This window comes from Felis catus, chromosome B4, assembly GCF_018350175.1.
Source record: "Felis catus isolate Fca126 chromosome B4, F.catus_Fca126_mat1.0, whole genome shotgun sequence".
Taxonomy (NCBI): Eukaryota; Metazoa; Chordata; class Mammalia; order Carnivora; family Felidae; genus Felis; species Felis catus.
In genome coordinates, this window is record NC_058374.1 from 37,631,970 (window position 1) to 37,654,927 (window position 22,958).

The following is a 22,958-nucleotide window of genomic DNA, read 5'->3' on the forward strand; positions in this document are numbered from 1 at the left end:
GACTGGATTTCCTACCTCTATTCTTTCATCCTGAAGAAACTCTTCCATATACAGCTATCACTCCAAACTTCCCAGCTTCTCAAATCCCTAACAGGGCTTGTCAGTGACCACATCTCTTCTACGACTCTACAACCTGTACTCCTCCTATAGCATCCTGCCCAGAAGTCATTCAATAAACACTCTGTAACAACGGAAAATGTTCTTACTCCCCTGCCTCCTCTTCAGCCCACTCATTTAAGGATGTCTTCCTCTATTAAAGCAAAAGCAAGAACACAGATGTTCCTTCCCATGCCTCAAACACAAGTGAATCCACTCACCTGCTGGGAATGCTGCAGGCAACCCAGGCAAGTGCATGGCACGGTTGGATGAACCTCCCTTATGGCTTTGCTAGGGAAGAACAATGATCCTAATGGCCAGTACATGTGCAGAGTGCTACAAAACAGCTCCAGTGCTCAAACCCCAGACAGACTTTCTGAAAAACTTCTTTGTCTAAGTTCATAGGTCCAGGCTATAAACTCTGGTGAGAGAACCCCAGCCATGCCACTTAACACTCAATCACTGTGGCATCTCAGCAGCATGTCTCCGTTTCCAGACGGCGATGCTGGGCACTGATGAGAGTCAGAACTGTTGGTTTCGGGTTTCTCAGCCATGTTATCTAAGGACCGGCTGCTTGGGATTTGATCAGGGCTGGTTTGGGAGAGAGGCAGACGCCGTCTTTTCCCCAGAACAGACTACCCTTTGAGCTCTGCCGCCACCCGGGCTGGGGATGGAAGAAAGAAAACAAAAATCCTCACTGTATGTGGTTCTCCGGAATTTAACTTGGCTCTGGAGAGGGAAAATTAAAGAGCAACACTGCTCATCCACTCTCAACGCCCTCTGCAGGCAGCAAAGCCCATTAGCACTGAGGCTTGTCAGGACTGGGAAGGCATTGGGGTAAGGACAAGGTCAATTTCTCTCCCATCTCCTCCCTAGGCCAACACTAAGGTGTTGAGTAGGGAAGTCTGATTTAAAGTCCCTTTACAAGAACCAGCTCTTTCACAAAGATGGCACTGAAGGCAGAGAAGGAAGCCCCTGACCCTCCCAAAGCTGAAGCCAAAGCAAAGGCTTTGAAGGCCAAGAAAGCGGTGCTAAAAGTGTCCACGGTCACAGGAAAAAAAAGATCCGCATGTCACCTACCTTTTGATGGCTCAAGACACTGTGTCTTCAAAGGCAGCCCAAATATCCAGGAAAGAGCGCCCCCAGGGGAAACAACCTTGACCATTATGCCATCATCAAGTTCTCGCTGACCACTGAGTCAGCCGTGAAGAAAATAGAAGACAACCACACACTTGTCTTCATTGTGGATGTCAAGGCCAACAAGCACCAGATCCAACAGGCTGTGAGGAACCTCTATGACATTGACGTGGCCAAGGTCAACACCCTGGTCAGGCCCAATGGAGGGAAGAAGACATATGTTCCACTGGCTCCTGACTATGATGCTTTGGATGTTGCCAACAAAATTGGGATCATCTAAACTGAGTCCAGCTGGCTAAATCTAAATATAAATTTTTTCACCATAAAAAAAAAAAATAATGAAGTCAGTTTCCAAGAATCAATTGAGACAGAACGTTCTCATCGGGCTAAGCTATGAAGAAAGGAGAGAAACCCAGTCTAGTGATTTGGGACAAGGACAGCGCAACTAGTCATGTGGTGAGATTTTTTTGTTTTGTTTTCCTGGCCCTTCGTATATTCACTGCATACGTGGTGTGGGTGTGGTGTAGTGTAGGGTGGTCAGGGTGGGTGTTGGGTGTAAGAAATCACTTTGGGAGAAAGTGAAATGCTGAGTTCTTCCTAAGTATTTATATTCCCTAGAGCTTCAAAAAAATTCTTCTGCCTTAACAAAGATTCTGCTCTTCAACCTGACATCTTACCCTAAAAAGAGGCCTGTCAATACAAGTCACTGAGAGATACACATGGAAAACCCTGCATTCCATCATCCCAGCTCATTTTAGGGGACATTTCATGTTCTGTTTTCCTTTAAGTCATTAGCAAGTGAACTTGGGGACTTTAAATCAGTCTCTGATTTATTTCTCTCATCTGGATTCAGTCACCCTTTGCTATACAGTTTCCCATCCCAGTGCTACCTTTGCTTACTAGGTGGATACTTTGCTTTCAGGTAGGTTTTCCCTTAAATCCCATGCTGTTCCTGGCTGTCAGCAGAGCATACAACTTTGAATCTCAAGGTTGTGCTTTCGGTCCCCATGTTGGGTATATAAAAAATAAATAAAAAATTAAAAATAATAAAAGTTGTGTGTGGTTTTTTTTTAATTTCATACTATTCTCAAGGGAGATTACTCCTGCTTTTCGATACCTCTAGGCAAAGAAATCCCCTAACATTCTCACCATTAGTTGCTGGAATCATGGAAAAGCAGATCACCTAGGGAGGATCCTGTGGGTGAGAGAGTCCTGGGAATATTGACATTGACATGATAAGCAGAAGGGAGTCAGACAAGGAGTGAGCAAACCCAGCCGACAGAGGAGTCAGAGAGGACAGAGAGATCTACGAAGCAAGGAGAACACGTGAGGATGGGGTGGCACACTCAAATGCGAGTGCTCAGGAGGTGAAGCTGGAGGCCAGGCATGACACAAGATGGGGCAGGATGAATTCAAGGTTACGGTCAGACTGAGTAGAGGTGAAATACAGAATCCTGAAGACATCATAGAGGATTTGAACAAAGAACATAAAAAGAAGAGTTTAATAAGGTCATTTTTGGGGGGAAGGAATTCATTGCTTTGACATAAAGCAAGAAAGCATAGTTTTTGGCACATAGAGAGCATAGCTCTTCTGTAGAAGCTTATCAGGTGGTGCCCTGGCCTAGGAAGTGATACAAGAGTGTAGGGCAGAGTGGAGAATCACTCTAGTTAAGTAAAAGAACCCCAGACAGATCAGTCAGTCCAATCTTGACCAATTATCGAGCTTGTGGCCAAATGAAATCTTACAGAAATATGCATGACAATACATCAGACTCATTCAGATTTTGGATCCCTCCATTTAATATTTCATTATCCCTTTCTAAATGTCAAGACAGAGAACAGTCAACAAAGTAGTATCGAGATTGTACTAATTTAAAATTAGCACTGATATGGTTAAATACGAAGATGTTTAGTGGATTGGACAATCGTGAGCCAAAAGAGGAAAGAAAATGCCACAAAACCAACAGGAGGTCCATCAGAAACACCGTGGTCCAATTTGGAGTTTGTTGGGATGCAAAAAACAGCAGACTAGCCATGTCAAAATGGAATGGCTGGGAGAAACTGGACAAATAACATCTTACTCTGTATTTCTTCCAACCACATGTGAACCCACAATTATCTAAGAAGATAGATAGATTGAGATGGAGGTAAATGAATTAACTTTTCAAGCATATGATTTTATAATAAATATTTAACTAAAACAAATATATATTTACCACACCAATTTGAATTGACTCTATTACAGTATCCTAAATTCCAATATTTAATTGGGTCTATTTCTCAACTTTGTATTCTATGGCACTTGTTGGTCTGTTAATGTGTCAATACAACACAATTAAAAAAAAAAAAAAAAAAAAAAACATGGCTGGCTCAGTTTTCAGAAAGAAGCCACGCAGCCCAAAAAGCAAAGAAGAGATGCCAAGATCTGCAAACAAAAGCAATAATAGCTTCTATTTGACAGCCAAGCTCCCAGAAAGCTCCTATGGCAAGGGCAGTGGGTTTCTTAGTAACAATCTCACTCCACACACTTATGTACCACTTAAGATGTGAATATTATCATCTGGTAGTTCAGAAAAAATTACATCGTTTCCAAAAAAGAGAGCTATCCCATCCACAATAATATGGGTATACTATGATGCTACCTTAGACACCAAGTAATCAAGTACATAACTGTTCCACAAGTTCAGCTTGTGTTCACACTTCTTTTTGTAGGACTGACTTGAAATTAAGCTACCAATCAGTCCAGGAGTAGAATACTTCACAGCTTACACCCATTAACAGATTTACAAACAACAAAACCCAAAAAAACCTTTTGGAGGAACTTAGCTGGCTCAGTTGGTAGAACACGTAACTCTTTATCTCAGGGTCCTGAGTTCAAGTCCCACCTCGGGCCTAGAGCTTACTTTAAAAACAAACACCACGTTTTGAAACATTTTCTTTGCAGTGCCTCCCTTTGGCCCTTTCTCCTGTCTGCCTATTCTAGATCCATTTGGTTCTCTTCCTTTACCTACTTGGTAAGTTAGGACACATGACGCAGACAGTGATTTGCTGGAATCTTAGACTTTTTTTCATTGGCAGCCAATTCAACTCACCAAATCCTTCATCAAAACCTACTCCTAATGGTTCTATCCCTTGCCCCTCGCCAGTGCCCTCTCCTCTTTCCAAACATTCACTCTTCTCAAGCTCCGCACGACAGCAGTGCCCTATCTCACTCTCAGTGGAAGGCCTTGATTTTATTCCCTCTGTGAAAAATGAGGCAATCAGCCTTTAGGATTATCTACTCCTCTGCTCTTGCTGCCTCCATCGAACTGGCTCTCATTCTCCTCCTCCTATTTCACGAACATCTCTTCGTTTATATGTGATAGAACCAAAGGCAGTGGCACTAAAACTTTATCCATTTTTCCATCTACATCCTCTATAAAGCAAATTGTTCTGCATCTGGACCAAAATAATTGCATATGTACCTGGACAGCCTCTGGACAGTCAGTTGATCTTAGCTTAGTATAGCCTCATTCTGATTCATCCAGGACAAAGGAAAGAACTCAGGTTTCCATATTTGTATTAAGAAAATGGTGATTGAACTGCCAGTAGGAGATGCTACTTTCTTCTTTAATGTCTATGATAACAGATCAGGTTTTTTTCAACTAACAAGTTCAGCCAGAAATTCCCAGAGGGATTAGTCTTGGACTTTAGAGGGACTTACATATGTGGATGGTTCTTCTTTTTGTTCTAACACTTAAAGAACTACTTTTTCATTACAGTTGCTATTTTGGCACTAGGCAAAACAAAAAGGCTTATTAAATCATAGAATTTCAGAGCAAAACTTTAATACTTGTACAAAACTGCAGAGACTTGGAACAAGTAAAGTCATTAACAAAGTTATAAATGTGGTTTTTAACAAATTATAGAAAACTAGAATATCCTCAATTACATTTTTATTGAAAAATAGTTAATGTGTAATATACAATATATACATTATTTTTTAAAAAACATGTTATTGGTGAAATGATGAGCTTTCATACAAGGATCACTGAAGTTTCACTCACTCTTAGCAAAGTGGCACTTTTATTTTCCTAGGTGAACATTTTGTTTAAAAATGGAGTCTCTAGAAAGAAAAAGAGAGAAATAAAGGGAGAAAGAAAGGAAGAGGTCTTTAGTGCCCTCTGGTGAAACTTCCTGAGACTGGGTATCCAAAAAAAGTAATTCCGCTCATGAGGGAAGAAAGTTAAATAGCAGAATTACTACCTGTTCACATTTGACAGAATGTGATTTGCTGCCTTGGGCAACCTCAGAGGATGCCTTGATCTCAGGGAAAGTGTTCCAACTACTGACACTCAGCCCAGCTGAGTGAAGAAAATACTTTCTTCCTAAATTTTCATTGCCATTGCCTTCTTAAAAAAACAAAAAACTGTCATATTTTAAGTGGGAGAAAAAATGTGGGAAAGGTTACAATCCAGACCAAAAAAAAAAAAAAAAAAAAAAGCTAATAGGACAGCAAAAATTATAGCTAAAACTTAGCAAGAAGAGCTCCTTTAGTGGACCCTAACTCTTAGCCCGGTCTTCATAATGACGGATATCACTGTCCTAGCCGACTCTATGTGTACAGATTCTGGGAGAAAATGACCTTTTCCTCAGATTTCAGGAAGCAGACCTATTCCAGACGAGGGCCATTTCTAAATGTAAACATCAACAGAGTCTAAGTTCATTCTCCAGACCAAATACTTTGGACTTAAGGTTCTTCAGTTCTCCTTGTAGCTTATGTGCCCGTCTATTGCTGTCACGCACCTCACACAGAATGGCAAGATCCTGGTTTGCCTGGGCATTAAGTGTTGCCTAGAGATTGGAAAAAAAAAAAAAAAAAAAAAAAAAAAAAAGAAGAAGAAATGATTATAGCACACACCAGGGGAAGAAATCGGTCAGAAAGCCTAGGCTCTCTGGCTCCTTTTTGTGAGACTTGTAGTACATAAGAGAAATCCAGTCCTTAGTTTGCTTAACGACTAACTAAAAGAAGGAAAATGTAGAGTACAATTAAAGCAGAAAAGGCGTGAGACTCTTGGCTTTCCCACATAGCAGTAAAGAAGCCATGGGACAGAGATCATAAATAATGAGTAAAAAAAGACACTGATATGAACATTACTGGTAAATTTGCCAAAGAATCAAAGAAAGCATCTCTTCTTTTCCACAATTGACCTTGTTTGGCACATAGCAATCATTGAAGATATGTGGATGACTGGTTAAATCTCCTTAAGAAGGATCCTGAGGCAACCTGGATTCTAAATAAAGCTGTGTTTGATAGGGAGAAATTACTTTACTACTCAATTACTCACTTTCTCCATTGGTAAAATAGACACAGTTCTTGTACTCTACTTCTTGAACGGGCAAGGATGAAGCTTTCTGCTAAGTTTAGCTAAGACAGAAGTACACTGATGCAATCAATGATTTCAGTCTACTTAGTCTTCCCTCTGGTGTGTACTCGCTAAACTGATTTTAGTGAGGTGTGTCTACACATTTCTCTTCTGAGGAGGCCTCACGGCCACGTCTCCTCACCTGCACCCCTTTTCTCCCTCTTGGTCATTCAGAATTAGCAATTACCTTATAGAGTATTTGCTCCAAGTCTTTCAGCCTCTGCCGGAGAATCTTAATATCTGTCTTAAAGCCTTCTACTTCCAAGATACGCCGATTCTCCAAGGCCTCATAGCGTTTTGTCATCACCTGTAAGCGCCTCCCCATCTTGTTAGTGCGATCCTAAATATAGGGACAGGGCAAGGCATTTTTGAAGATGAGGGAAGCATTCCCCAAACCATCTGCACTTCCCACTCCATCAGAGGTGGCAGAGAATTTTGTACCTTGAAGATCTCTCTCCTCACTCTCTCTTCCTCACGAATTCGGGCAAGTTCTTCTTCTAGGGAAATGCACTGCTCTTGATACATGTTGGACAATTTTTTCTCTTGTACTAACTTATCTTTTAGGGACTGCAGGTCAGAAGGAGAAAAAATTACAATTTTGGTAATTCAAATAGCACTTAGGCAAGGAAAGAAAGGATTTCCCTAAGTCTAAAACGAGTTAAGGAACAAGACAGCAAGGAACTTTGGAGAGAATGTGAAAGCCTCTTATTTCTAGAGGACTCTCTCAACCTTTTTCTGAAGTGTACATAGTAGAAATTCTTTAAAATAAAACAAATATCTTGGATCTGAGAAGAATCAGATAATGGAGCTCAGAACTATCTCAAGTAAGACATTACAATATATGTTTTGGGACACATTTCTGAAGTTTTTCTTTATTTTACTTTCAATTTTTTTTTAAGTTTATTTTTGAGAAAGAGTGAAAGCACAAACAGGAGAGGGGCAGAGAGAGAGAATCCCAAGCAGGCTCTGCACTAATAATGCAGAGCCTGATGCGGGCTTGATCTCATGAAACGTGAGATCATGACCTGAGCTGAAACCAAGAGTCTCATCAGACAGAGCCACCCAGGCGCCCCTGAAGTTTCCTTTAAATAGAAACAACAAATATTATATATGTTCCATCAAGCAGCCAGAAGATCTACAAAAACCTAAATCAGATGTTTCTTCCTTACACACAATCCTTCAAAGAGGTACAATGTTTACAGCTAAATTATTCTCACCAGGAATGTAAAGGCCCTAGAAGGCATCCTCCACAATTGGCTGCTGCCCCCACCCCCCAACCCATCAACCTCTTTGCTTTCCACTTCCTTCTTGCTTATTCCTCTATGACCACAATGATATTCTCCCTCTTCCCTGAACATACTTTTCTTTTTAAATTAAAATTCTTGTAAAGTAGGGTCCACGCCCAATGTGGGGCTTGAGCTCATGAACTTGCTCTACCGACTGAGCCAGCCAGCTGCCCCTCCCTGAACATACTTTAAATTTGCTTTTCCCTCTGCTTGAAATGCTCATCCCCTAGGTCTGTACAACAGGCTCTGTACCATTTTAGGTCTCAGCAAAAACATCAGACATTAACAGAGGGTCCCCGTGCTTCCCTACGAAAGTAGACTTTTAGCAACTACATACAACCTTCATACAATCTTTTTAATTCCTTAATACCACTTACTTTTTAATAATCTATCATTTTTAAAAAATGTTTATTTAATTTTGAGAGAGAGAGAGACAGCGAGCAAGAGCTCGGGAGGGGGAGGGGCACAGAATCCGAAACAGGCTCCAGGCTCCAAGCTGTCAGCACAGAGCATGACATGGGGCTCAAATTCACGAACTACAAGATCATGACCTGAGCCGAAGTTGGACGCTTAATTGATTGAGCCACCCAGATGCCCCAATCATTTTCTTTGTTAATGTTTCCTTCTTACCCATTAAAGTTTTTTTTTATCTATTTAAGTAGTCTCTACATCCACGCGGGGCTCGAATTCATGACCCCAAGATCAAGAGCCACATGCTCTTCCAACTGAGCCAGCCAGATGTCCCCATTCTCACCCATGAAAATGTAAATGCCATGAAGGCAGGCCTGGTCTAACTTATCTACTGTTGTAGCTCCAGAGCCTAGCCCGTAGTAGGAGTGTTATAAGTATTTGTTCAATGAATAAACGAATCAATCAGTAGTTTAATTTTGTAAATATGCAAACACTGTAATGATAACACTACTCTTTGAAAACTATTTCTTGGAGTGCCTGGGTGGCTCGGTCAGTTGAGCGTCCGACTCTTGGTTTCAGCTCAGGTCATCATCTCACGGTTCGTGGGCCCGAGCATCACATCGGGCTCTGTGCTGACAGTGTGGAGCCTGCTTGGGATTCCGTCTCCCTCTCTCTCTGCCCCTCCCCCACTCATGTTCTTTCTCTCTCTCTCTCTCTCTCTCTCTCTCTCTCTCTCTCTCTCTCAAATACATAAACTTAAAAAAAATATATTTCTTTTTACTATTATTTTTTAATGTTTACTTATTTTTGAGAGAGAGAGAGTTCACGCATGAACCAGGGAGGGGCAGAGAGAGATGGAGATAGAGGATCCCAAGTGGGTCCACGCCGACAGCAGAGACTCCAATGTGGGGTTCAAACTTGAGAACCATGAGATCATGACCTGAACCAAAGTTGGATGCTTAACTGACTGAACCACTCAGGTGTCCCAAAAAACCTATTTCTTGAGGCTGCTGCTATAACAGCTTTGGGAACTGAATGAATCTTGTATGACAATTCTCAGGTTCTTTGAAATTCTCTGAATTCTTTCAACTTTTCCAGAAAAATTAACAATTTCTATAAGACATAAGAAAACTACCTTAACATATTCATTTTGGTGATGATGATTCTCATGAATGACTGGCCAAACGTTTCTAATTTTATCTTCTTTCTTCTTACATTGCATGCTGTATTGCTTAATCTTTGACATCAAATGATCCTTTTCAAGCATCCATGACTTCTCTTTATTTTGGTTTTCAAATCTGAGTTGCAAAAAGTCTTTGGTGCTCTCATAGAGAAGTTCTTGGGTGTGATGGAGACTGAAAGAAAATACAAATGTGGACACGAAGAAGCTTACATGGCACCTATGACACATAGTTATTCAGACAAAGGGAAGATATAGGTTCTTTAAAAATTGTGAAATCCGTGAATTCTGTAAAATATCATTAACACTTTTAAAAACACACTTAACCTGGTCACTGGTAATCTTACATGTTTTACAACACAAAATGTACTGTACTTACCCTTGCTCACTGGCTAACAGACTGGGCTTTATATTTTCCTAAATTTCAGGTTATATAATTAAAAGACTTATAGAAATATTCGCACATAGCCTGCACAAATATGGACTATTCCCTGACTGAGGGTGAACACAAGTTCTAAAATGTCAAAGAGTTTTGCTTTTGTTTATGCTGTGCTCCACACGTAAACTGCCTGGTATCAAATCTTATCCTTTTCTCAAGATCAACTTCCTCCATGGAGGCATCGTGGCAACTTTAAGCCCATTTAGTTTCTCTATTCTCCAAAATTCCATGTCAGTTTAAATCTCTATGCCTGTGCTACAATCCGACACTTGCTTATATATGATGCTGTTTTAACTATCAAAAGGCATATTTTCCTTTTTTTTCTAAGTTTATTTATTTTTAGATCTTTATTTATTTTTAAGGGAGAGAGCATGAGTGGAGGAGGGGCAGAGAGAGATGGGGGGGGGGCAGAGGATCTATACTGATAGTAGCAAGCCCAATGTGGGGCTAGAACTCAAGAACTGTGAGATCATGACCTGAGCTGAAGTCAGACACTCGACTGAGCCACCCAGGTGTCCTTAAAGTTTATTTTGAGAGAGACAGAGACAGAGACAGAGAGATAGAGAGAGAATCTCAAGCAGGTTCCATGCTATCAGTGCAGAGCCTGACATGGAGCTTGAACTCACTAACCAGGAGATTGTGACCTGAGCCGAAATCAAGAGTTAGATGCTTAACCAACTGAGCCACCCAGATGCCCTATTTTTCTTTTTCTTTTCAAAAGATTTTATTTTTAAGTAATCTCTATACCCAACGTGGGGCCCAAACTCACAACCCCAAGATCAAGCACCACATGCTCCACCAACTAAGCCGGCCAGGTGTCCCACCGTGCGTATTTTCTAACCTGAGTGAAAGCTTATACCTTATTTATCATTTACTTTTGCACTGCTACCACCAGATTTTCAAGGACAGTACCAGCTACTAAACAGACACAAAGTACTGAATAGATTCTCGCCGACTACTGAGATTTTGGAATAGACGAATGATGTTCTATCTTCAAAAAAAAAAAAAATCTATCTAGAAGTTAGCAGTTCATCAGTTTAACATCAACACCTAGAAAAATACTGTATCAAATGATCAAACTGCTTGCAAAGAATATGAAATACCATGAGGCAATCACTGTAATTTTCCACTGACCAAATAATGTCAGACATACTCAGTTCTTTTCATGAGTAATAGGATATGCAGAGAAGGGGAAATAATAGCATAATGCAGGCACAAAGCAGGATAACTGTCACCAGATGAATGTATATATGTTCAGGTATACATGTATGTGTATAAAGAAAGAGATTGATTCAGTTACCACAAGGATCTCTCTTGCTTTCAACGAGTTATTTTATTCTATCTTACATTATGTTCTCAATTACAAAGTGGGCGAGTAGGATCTTGTTAATGTATAAGTGGTTTGAAAGAGACCCAAAAGACAGTCACTAATGGCCTTGGATTTCATGCCATTCAATATTCTTAGGATGATCTATCTAATGTAAGGGATTGATCATGTGTTCAGATATGTAGATGATGTTAAACCAGGATGGTTATTAATATTCTAGAAGACAATTGTAAAATTACAAATTACTATGAAAATTTAAAAACACCGTTCCCTAGGGGCGCCTGGGTGGCTCAGTCGGTTGGGCGACTGACTTCGGCTCAGGTCATGATCTCGTGGTCCGTGAGTTCGAGCCCTGCATCGGGCTCTGTGCTGACAGCTCAGAGCCTGGCGCCTGTTTCAGATTCTGTGTCTCCCTCTTTCTCTGACCATCCCCCATTCATGCTCTGTCTCTCTCTGTCTCTAAAATGAATAAACGTTAAAAAAAAAAATTTTTTTTAATAAATAAATAAATAATGAAAACACTGTTCCCTTAAAAACAATTAAAATCCAATGAAAACTGAAAATGCTATGTGTAAGGCCAAAATACCAAAAATAAAAACGAAGGTGGAGGAGTGCTGGCCAAATGCAAACATACTGCTGTGTTCAAAGAAACAGAGCCGGCAAGAGCCAGAAGGCAGTTCTTACTCTGCAGTGGCCAGAAATCTTAATTTAAGTATCACATCCAATTTTAATCCCCATACTTTCAAGTGGAGGAAGAGGCACTAGAGAAGTTTCAGATGACAATAAAAAAAAAAAAAAAGAATCAAGCGATGAAAAACGTAACATGAAAAAAAATTTTAAATGTATATGTTTACACAGAAAAGAAGCAGTAAGGTGCAGTTTGATAAGGATCACCAAGTACTCAATGTTTATTGTGTGCCTATTGTGCATACAGGGCAGGACAAGAGTTGGACACTTAACCAACTGAGCCACCCAGACGCCCCAGGACCATCCACTTTTAAGCCACTCAGAAAAATGCAAAAATCTGTCAGGTACAGCTTTCTTGAACACTCACCTTTTGGTAAGCTCTTTGATTTTGTCCTGATTTCTCTGTTGATGCACTTGTATTTCCTCAATGCGAATCCGTCTATCCTCTATGAGCCCTTCAACTTGCTCTCGAGAAAGCCTGGTCTGTTCCTCCAGCTGAGCCTGCAGCGCTTCCACCTAGGTAGGCCAAACGGGGTGTGGCGTATCCACTCCTGCTTTGCTTCCATTTATTTATTACCTCTAAAAGCCAGCCTTGCTCCAGAAAAGTGTAAAAAGCCAAACAAAAAACCCACAAACAAAAGCACAGCAGCAAAACAAATAGAAGAAAAATCTTAAGTGTTCTCCTTTTTATTTAATGTCTTATAAATGGGGTTAGGCTACAAAAGAGCAAGCTCTGTCCACACTAAACAAAGCATCTACATCACACACAAAAAGCTAGAAAATACAGTTTCCTCTACCCTAAGGAAGGTATCACTATCTCCTATTTTGGAATTTTAGGACTGTTTTCCTCTTAAGAACCCCTCGTTGCACAGAACTAGAATGACTCTTCTTCATTTTTCACTTTAAAAGGTGGGGCAAAATCAGTATAATGTAATTTCCTTCTCTGATTCTGGCTGTCATGACTCCAAATGGAGATACTAGCCAAAGGCAGAAACTGTCATTTAAAGCAACAGACTGCTCTGTTGTTACTCCTCCCCAGTAAGGACAGGAACTTGAGTGCAACTAGATGAAAAATCCTGGTTGCAAATGATACACAATTACCAGATGGTAATAGGATGATTCATGACTTTCCTAGGCCAATGTACCTTTTAAAAAAAATTATTTATTTTTTGTGAGAGAGTGCAAGCAGGGCAAGGGACAGAGGGAGAGAGGGACAGAAGATCTGAAGGTCACAGCACAGAGCTTGATGCAGGGCTCGAACTCATGAGCCATGAGATCATGACCTGAGCCGATGTCAAACGCTCAACCAACTGAGCCACCCAGGCACCCATAGAACACATGCACTTAAATAAACCGATTTACCCCCCCAGAGGTCAATCTATCAGCACAGATCCCCTAGGCCAACCACAAAGGGAATTCTTACTGTATGATAGTTTTGTTGGGTAAGGCTTTGTATATAAGCTGAAGGAATAGAAGGTTCAGAATAGTGCTTCTAGAATGGCTCAAAAGAGAACAATGGTTTTAAGATATAAAATAATTTCCTTGGAAATTAGGAACAACCTATATGTTCTTTATCACGTGATGAATAGACGTAACATGTATGTAAGAAGATATTTATATGATAACAAAGGTATGCTACACAAAGCTAAAGTTGTGGACAGAAACTGTTCTGGTCTGCCAAAATAAATTCTTTACCTGCAGGGTAAGTGTTTGTATGTCTCCCTGGTATTGCTCAGAACTTTCTTCTTTCTCTCTCATTGCTGGTTTTCTTTTGCTTACTTTAGAATCTAAAACAGAAAACAAAAATTAATCAAGACCCTTACCTAGTTTTTCTTAGCTATTTGAGCATCAACATTAGCTCTGCAGAGGAGTCTGGTTGGGTTTACCTGTAAGAGAAGAAAAGGAAGAAGAATGAAAACATCCAATGGCTATAGTAATAGTTTTTCAAATGGGAATCTCTCTAAAGGAACTATGACAGGATGTCTTCTGGATAATAATATTCACCTTTCTAAAGAATAAACACTAAATTTTCCTTTGGAGTTGTATCTATTCTCTTCATAAAATATTATTTAATCAGAAAAGGTAAGGAATAAGGAAAACTAAGTCTAAACATTTGGTTGTGATTTATCACCCAATTTTCTAAAGATGGGGATTTTAAAAATAAGCAATGCTAGGACCCTGCCTGCACCTGCCAGCCAGAGGCCATTTATCGGTGGGGTGGAGCAGCACTTCCCAGGAAGGGGGGTGCACAGAGCAGGACCCTTTAAGGCATCAGGGTTTAAATCCCAGCCTAGCACCAGGGAGGTGTCAGAGTCAGTAGAGCAGGACAAACCGCCTCGTTCGGACCCATGTGGCACTGAGAGGAGGCCCTTTGGTGGGGTGCCCAGAGCGGGACCCTTTAAGACATCTGGGTTTGAACCCCAGATGAGCCCAGGCATGGGAGACTGTGGAGCAAGAGAGAGGGGGAAAAAAATAGCCCCACTCCCACTGTGCAGTACTGTGAGGATGGCCTGAACAGAGTGGTTTGGGACACCGGGGGTCTGGGGAGGAGAGACTGGGATGTCACCATTTTTCTTCCCATCACCAACAAGGTGGGGCCTCAGGGAACGGACAGAGGGCCCACAGTGGAGGCGGAACCCGCCTACACCAAACCACGCCCCTCTGCACCTGGTAACTGGGTGTCTACCTGAGCAAGATTGACACTAACCAGACCAGACAGCCTCTCCTCCAGACCAGTGCTGCCACCAGTTCCAAAGCACCATCAGGTATCAGTCCAGCATTTTTGCATTTTCTGATTTAATTCTTGGATCATTCTTATTATATGCATATATGTGTGTGTGTGTGTGTGTGTGTATTTACACCCATACACATGTATACACACATATATATATGTGTGTGTGTGTGTAGATATATGTGTGTGTATATGTGTGTATATACATATATATATATACACATATATACATATACACATATATATACACATGTGTGTGTGTGTGTGTGTGTGTATATATATATATATATATATATATATATATATATATATATATATATATGTTTTCTTCCTTTTCTCCCTCTTATTTCTTCCCTACTCTAGTCCGGTTATTCTGTATTCTGGTTGTTAGTTTATTTAAGCAGACATATTTAACCTATTCTCTTTATACCTGTTCTATATCTCCTTCTTTATTTTCTTCTCTCTCTGGATTAAGCCATATAGTTTCTCTGCCCAGTTAATTTTCTTTCTTTCTTTTCCTTTTCCCCGCCCCTGTCATTTCTCTCTTTGTACAGGACAGGGCCTTTTCCACCACCACTGCCCCCCAACCCCCTTTTTTAAAAAAAATTTTTTTCCAGGACTACTTCAATGAACAAATCAAAGCACACCTGGTGGAGGGTCCAAAACATCACTATGAGTAGGGAGATAAAGCAACCAGAGTCACAACAACAGAGAGCACATAACACACTGCAAAAAACACCTCCTGAAGGGCCAGGCCCTGGACAGTATATGACCCCTCTTTAATATAGTAGTGCTCCCAGGTGCAGGACACATAACAAGCTTTTAAAACACATAAGGGACAGAAAACTAGCCAAAATGACAAAATGGAAGAATTTTCCTCAGAAGAAATTCTGACAGCTGAAGAGTTGATAAAAACAGATATAAACACTATATCTGATCAAGAATTTAGAATAATAGTCATAAGATTAATCGCTGGGCTTGAAAAAAAACATAAAAGACAGCAGAGAATCGATTGCTGCAGAGACCAAGGAAATAAAAAGTAGTCAGGATGAATTAAATGCTGTAAATGAGGTACAAAATAAACTAGATGCAGTGACAGCGAGGATTGAAGAGGCAGAGCAGAGTATAAGTGAAACAGAAGATAAAATGATGGAAAAAGATCTAGCCAAGAAAAAAGATAAAAAAAATTCTAGACCACGAGGAGGGAATTAGAGAACTGTGATTCAATGAAACAGAATAATATCTGTATCACAGGAGTTCTAGAACAAGAAGAGAGAAAGGGATGGAAGGTTTACTTGAACAAATTATAGCTGAGAACTTCCGCAATCTGGGTAAGGAAACAGACATTGAAATACAGGAGGCACAGAGAACTCTCTTCAGATGTAACGTGAATCAATCTTCTGCACGACATATCATGGTGAAATTGGAAAAATACAAAGATAAAGAGAATTCTGAAAGCAGCTAGGGACAAACAGGCCTTAATCTACAAGGGTAGACACATAAGGGTAGTAGCAGACCTATCTACTGAAACTTGGCAGGCCAGAAGGGAGTGGCAGGAAATATTCAATGAACTGAATAGGAAAAACATGCAGCCAAGAATCCTTTATTCAGCAAGCCTGTCATTCAGAACAGGAGAGATAAAGGTCTTCCCAGACAAACAAAAACTGAAGGAATTCATCACTACTAAACCAGCTCTGCAAGAGATTCTAAGGGGAACTCTGTGAGGGGAATGTTGCAAAGACTACAAAGGACCAGAGACATCACAAGCGTGAAACCTACAAATAACACAATGACACTAAATCCATATCTTTCAATAACACTGAATATAAACGGGACTAAATGCTCCAATCAAAAGATACAGGGTATCGGAATGGATAAAAAAACAAGATCCATCTATTTGCTGTCTACAAGAGACCCATTTTAGACCTGAGGACACCTTCAGATTGAAAGTGAGGGGACGGAGAACCATCTATCATGCTATTGGAAGTCAAAAGAAAGCTGGAGTAGCCATACTTCTATCAGACAAACTAGATTTTAAACTAAAGGCTGTAACAAGAGATGAAGAAGGGCATTATATCATAATTACGGGGTCTATCCATTAAGAAGAGCTAACAATTATAAAGTTTTATGAACCCAATTTGGTAGCACCCAAATATATAAAACAATGAATCACAAACATAAGTAATCTTACTGATAAGAACATGGTAATTGCAGGGGACTTTAATACTCTACTTACAACAATGGACACATCATCTAGGCAGAAAATCAATACAGAAACAATGGCCCTGAATGATACATTGGACCAGATGGACCTGACACATATATTCAGAATTTTTTATCCAAAAGCAGCAGAATACACATTCTTCTCGAGTGCACATGGAACATTCTCCAAGATAGATCACATACTGGTCACAAAACAGCCCTCAAAAAAATATAAAAGAACTGAGATCATACCATACACATTTTCAGATCACAATGCTATGAAACTTCAAATCAACCATAGGAAAAAGTCTGGAAAACCTCCAAATGCATGGACGTTAAAGGACATCTTACTAGAATGAATGGATCAATCAGGCAATTAAAGAAGAAATTAAAAAATATATGGAAACAAATGAAAATGAAAACATGACAGTCCAAACCCTTTGGGATGCAACAAAGGCAGTCCTAAGAGGAAAATACACTGCAATCCAGGCCTATCTCAAGAAACAAGAAAAATCCCAAATACAAAATCTAACAGCACACCTAAGGGATATAGAAGCGGAACAGAAAAGAAACCCCAAGACAGAAGAAGAGAAATAATAAAGATTAGAACAGAAATAAACAATACAAAATCCAAAAAAACAGTAGATCTATGAAACTAAGAGCTTTTTTTTTTGAAAAAATAAACAAAATTGATTAAACCCTAGCCAGAATCCTCAAAAAGAGAGGACCCAAACAGATAAAACCATGAATGAAAATGGACTTATCACAACCAACCCCTTAGAACTAGAAATAATTATCAGAGAATACTATGAAAAATTATATGCCAACAAACTGGACAACTTGGAAGAAATGCACAAATTCCTAGATACCCACACACTACTAAAACTCAAATGGGAAGAAATAGAAAATTTGAACAGACCCATAACTAGTGAAGAAATTGAATCAGTTATCAAAAATCCCCAACAAATAAGAGTCCTGGACCAGACTTCCCAGGGGAATTCTACCAGGCATTTAAAGCAGAGTTAATACCTATCCTTCTCAAGCTGTTCCAAAAATTAGAAATGGAAAGAAAGCTTCTGGACTCATTCTATGAAGCCAGTATTACCTTGATTCCCAAACCACACAGAGACCCCACAAAGAGAGGAGAATTACAGGCCAATATCCCTGATGAACATGGATGCAAAAATTCTCAACAAGATACTAGCAAATCGAATTCCATAGCATATAAAAAGAATTCTTCACCAGGATCAAGTGGGATTTATTCCTGGGCTGCAGGGCTGGTTCAATATTCATAAATCAATCAATGTGATACATCACATTAATAAAAGAAAGGATAAGAACCATATGATCCTGTCAATAGATGCAAAACAAAATACAGCATCGTTCCTTAATAAAAACCCTCAAGTAAGTTGGGATAGAAGGAACATACTGAAATATTATAAAAGCCATATATGAAAAGCCCACAGCTAATATTATCCTCAATGGGGGAAAACAGAGCTTTCCCCTGAGATCAGGAACACAACAGGGATGTCCACTCTCATCACTGTTGTTTAACACAGTGTTAGAAGTCCTAGCATCAGTAATCAGACAACAAAATGAAATAAAAGGCACCAAAACTGGCAAAGAAGAAGGCAAACTTTCACTTTTCACAGACATGATACTCTACATGAAAACCCGAAAGACTCCACCAAAAAGCTGCTAGAACTGATACATGAATTTAGCAAAGTCACAGGATACAAAAATCAATGTACAGAAATCAGTTGCATTTCTATACACCAATAATGAAGCCATAGAAAGAGAAATCAAGAAATCGACCCCACTTACAAATGCACCAAGAATCATAAAATACCTAGGAATAAACCTAACAAAGATGAAAAAGATCCGTATGCTGAAAACTATAGAAAACTTATGAAGGAAACTGAAGGAGACACAAAGAAATGGAAAAACATTCCATGGATTTGAAGAATAAATGCTAAAATGTCAATACTACACAAAGCAATCTACACTTCAATGCAATCCCAGTCAAAATTGCACCAGCATTCTTCTCAAAGCTAGAACAAACAATCCTAAAATTTGTATGGAACCACAAAAGACCCCAAATAGCCAAAGTAATGTTGAAAAAGAAAACCAAAACAGGAAGCATCACAATCCCAGACTTTAGTCTTTACTACAAAGCTATAATCATCAAGACAGTGTGGTATTGGCACAAAAACAGACACATAGACCAATGGAATAGAATAGAGAACCCAGAATTGGACCCACAAGTATATGGCCAGCTGATCTTTGACAAAGCAGGAAGGGGCATCCAATGGAAAAAAGACAGTCTCTTTAGCAAATGGTGCTGGGAAAACTGGACAGCAACATGCAACTAGACCACTTATACCATACACAAAAACAAACTCAAAGTGGATGAAAGATCTAAATGTGAGACAGAAAACCATAAAAACCCTAGAGGCGAAAACAGGCAACAACCTCTTTGACCTCAGTTGTAGCAATTTCTTGCTTGACACATCTCCAAAGGCAAGGGAATTAAAAGCAAAAATGAACTATTGGGACCTCATCAAGATAAAAAGCTTCTGCACTACAAAGGAAACAATCAACAAAACTAAAAGGCAACTGGCAGAATGGGAAAAGATATTTGCAAATGACATAGCGGATAAAGGGTTAGTATCCAAAATCTATAAAGAGCTTACCAAACTCAACACCTGAAAAACAAATAATCCAGTGAAGAAATGGGCAGAAGACATGAACAGACACTTTTCCAAAGACATCCAGATGGTTAACAGACACATGAAAAGATGCTCAACGTCACTCATCATCAGGGAAATTCAAATCAAAACCACACTGAGATACCACCTCACACCAGTCAGAGTGTCTAAAATTAACAACTCAGGAAACAACAGATGCTGGCGAGTATGTGGAGAAATGGGAACCCTCTTGCACTGTTGGTGGGAATGCAAACTGGCACACCTGCTCTAGAAAAGTGTGGAGGTTCCTCAAAAAATCAAAAATAGAACTACCCTAGGACCCAGCAATAGCACTGCTATGAATTTATCCAAAGGATATAGGAGTGCTGATTCATAGGGGCACATATACCCCAATGTTTATAGCAGTGTTTTCAACAATAGCCAAATTATGGAAAGAGCCCAAATGTCCATCAACTGATGAATAAAGAAAATTTGATTTATATATACAATGGAATACTACTTGGTAATGAGAAAGAATGAAACCTTGCCATTTGCAGCAATGTAGATGGAACTGGAGGGTATTATGCTAAGTGAAATAAGTCAGTCAGAGAAAAACAGATATCATATGTTTTCATTCATATGTGGAACTTGAGAAACTTAACAGAAGACCATGGGGGAAGGGAAGTGGAAAAATAGTTACAAACAGAGAGGGAGGGAGACAAACTGTAAGAAACTCTTAAATACAGAGAACAAACTGAGGGTTGATGGGTCAGGTGGGGTAGAGGGGAAAATGGGTGATGGGCATTGAGGAGAGCACTTGTTGGGATGAGCACTGAGTGTTGTATGTAAGTGATGAATCACAGGAATCTACCCCCAAAACCAAAAGCACCCTGCACACACTGTATGTTAGCCAATTTGACAATAAATTATATTAAAAAAAAACAAGCAACACTAAAATTACACTGAACAAAATTCCTAGAATGATTTAAGAACCTCATGCTAAGAGAACAGATCTTAAGAGTTCTCATCACAGGAAAAACAAATGCATGACCATGTGGGATGATGAATGCTATCCAGACTCACTGTGGTGATCATTTCGTAACACAGACAAATATTGAATCCTTATGTTGTACATTTAAAACAAGTGTAATATGTCAGTTACATCTTAATTTTCTAAAAAGAGGCAAAGATATAAAACTAAGATTTCCATTTAAAAAAAAAAAAAAAAGAGACTGAGGCTTAGAATCGAATTAATATTCTGTGATCCCAGAAGTTGTCCAAGTCTGTTTTATGATTTATCATCATGTTAATTATGTATTTTTTATTTTACTTTATTAAAACATCAAGGAAGGTTAAAGGAAAGAAAGCTCAGTGAAATCTGAAACCACCAAAGACATCACTATGAATATTCATTATCACTACATAGTAGAAAAAATTTCTAATCATGTGCACTATGTTTTTGAATTCTGCATCAATGAGAATTTATAATAATGTGGCTAGTACCTGCTCTGAAAGCTGAGGAAAATTCATTCTGTTCACATATACCTACAGGCTGGATAGTCTTTTGGAAAATGCTGACCTGAAAAGGCAAAAAAAAAAAAAAGTATAGAATTAGCCTCCCTATAAGATGTCATATTTCACTTTTTAGCTTTATTTCTGTAGGTCAAACACTATTCATATATCAAATTTGTCAAAATTGCCATAATCATATAAGGATGTCATGTACGTGAGATACCAAAGTGGACAAAGTAACAAATTGGATAAAACTCAGTGCTGGTAATACAAACTAAAAAAATTAAATTTCAGAGTTATCTAGTAATATCTGCTGAAAGAAAGGGGGAGGGGATCCTTGACAAAGGCCTTTAGGAAAATAACGGTAACACAAAAGGATGTATATGTAGATACACATAAAGATGCTCATTGAGGCACTGTTTATACAAGTATAAAAATGGAAATACTATACATACACAAATATTTCTATATGAATGGAAAAAGAGTTTTATCTCTGGGATATAGAATTATGCGACACTGCCACTCTTATATGATCGATTTCTCAAATCTATCTGTTTTTAATAAAGACCATGCATTACTTTTATTATCAGCAGAAACTTCAGATTAAAAAAGAAACCTGAGGGGTGCCTGGGTGGCTCAGTTGGTTAAGCGACCAACTTCAGCTCACGTCATGATCTCACAGTTTATGAGTTCAAGCCCTGTGTCGGGCTCTGTGCTGACAGCTTGGAGCCTGGAGCCTGCCTGGGATTCTGTGTCTCCCTCTCTTTCTGCCCTTCCCCCACTCATGCTCTGTGTATCTCTTTCTCTCTCAAAAATAAAAAAAAATTAAAAAAAAAAGAAACCTGAGTATTGCAACTTGCTCCCACACTAACTCTGCTCCTGCTTTCCTCTCTAATCTCCCCCCAAAACATCTACTCCTCTATGCTTTAGATTTCCAAACAATAGGGGCACCTGGGTGGCTCAGCTGGTTAGGCATCTGACTTCAGCTCAGGTCATGATCTCGGGGTTCGTGAGTTTGAGCCCCACATTGGGCTCTGTGGAGCCTGAAGCCTGCTTCAAATTCTGTGTCTCCCCCTCTCTCTCTGCCCCTCCACAGCTCGCACTCCGTCTCTATCTCTCTTAAATATAAATAAACATTTAAAAAAAATTAGATTTCCAAACAATAAAATGGGGTAAACAATACTACTTCCCAAGGTTTTTTTGGAGAAAAATAAATAAAATCATAAAACTGTCTGTAATTATAGCAAGTGCTCTGAAAACTTAGGGGCTATGACATTTAATTCTCCTTCTATCTTCTTTAATAAGTACCAAAATTGCTCTTATTGTGGACCCCATCCTGTATTTTATAAAAGCCATGCTTACCATGCTGTACCAAAGATTACTTACTTTGTTTGGAGGCTCCTTATAAAAATAGGTCACTTCTCCAGTGTCTGTGCCCACAAGGGTCAAGAGGTTCTGAATCTTTTTCTTGTCTTCTAGCTCCCTGCAATTCTCATAGAGTAAGCACATATTGTGTTCAGAGGAAGTAAATTTTCCTATTTAAAAGACCTCCTTTCTGATTTACTTTTACGACAATGGCAACATCAAATTAAAATTGAGTAAGATATATTTAGACCTTAGCTCTAATTTTTAAAACATCAGGTGTTTATACTAATTCAGCAAGAATGGATCAAAGACCTACATATAAGAGTTAAAACTATAAAACTCTTAGAAGAAAACAAAGTGATATTGGATTTGGCAATGATTTTTTAAACATGACATCAAAAGCAGAAGGAACAAAAAGAAAAATATACCAATTGGACCTTACAAAAATAAAAAACTTTTGTGCATCAAAGGACTATCAACAGAATAAAATGGC

The 22,958-nt window shown here is 39.3% G+C and overlaps 1 protein-coding gene and 1 pseudogene across 6 annotated transcripts in view; one reads left to right on the forward strand and one right to left on the reverse strand.

Moving 5' to 3' along the window:
• Nucleotides 1-1,043: 1,043 nt before the first annotated feature.
• Nucleotides 1,044-1,553, forward strand: LOC101087326 (annotated as a pseudogene).
• Nucleotides 1,554-5,151: 3,598 nt separating this feature from the next.
• CCDC77 (coiled-coil domain containing 77) overlaps nucleotides 5,152-22,958 on the reverse strand; it is a 30,677-nt gene continuing 12,870 nt past the window's right edge. For all 6 annotated transcript variants that reach the window (XM_003988269.6, XM_045061229.1, XM_019834336.3 and 3 more), the window contains 8 exons: nucleotides 22,487-22,583; nucleotides 21,092-21,167; nucleotides 13,664-13,755; nucleotides 12,336-12,484; nucleotides 9,471-9,690; nucleotides 7,080-7,205; nucleotides 6,826-6,978; nucleotides 5,152-6,066 (listed from right to left, as the gene is read on the reverse strand). In XM_003988269.6, the coding sequence (XP_003988318.3) occupies nucleotides 5,920-6,066; nucleotides 6,826-6,978; nucleotides 7,080-7,205; nucleotides 9,471-9,690; nucleotides 12,336-12,484; nucleotides 13,664-13,755; nucleotides 21,092-21,167; nucleotides 22,487-22,583 (1,060 nt within the window). In that variant the 3' untranslated portion in view covers nucleotides 5,152-5,919. The remainder of the gene's footprint in view (nucleotides 6,067-6,825; nucleotides 6,979-7,079; nucleotides 7,206-9,470; nucleotides 9,691-12,335; nucleotides 12,485-13,663; nucleotides 13,756-21,091; nucleotides 21,168-22,486; nucleotides 22,584-22,958) is intronic.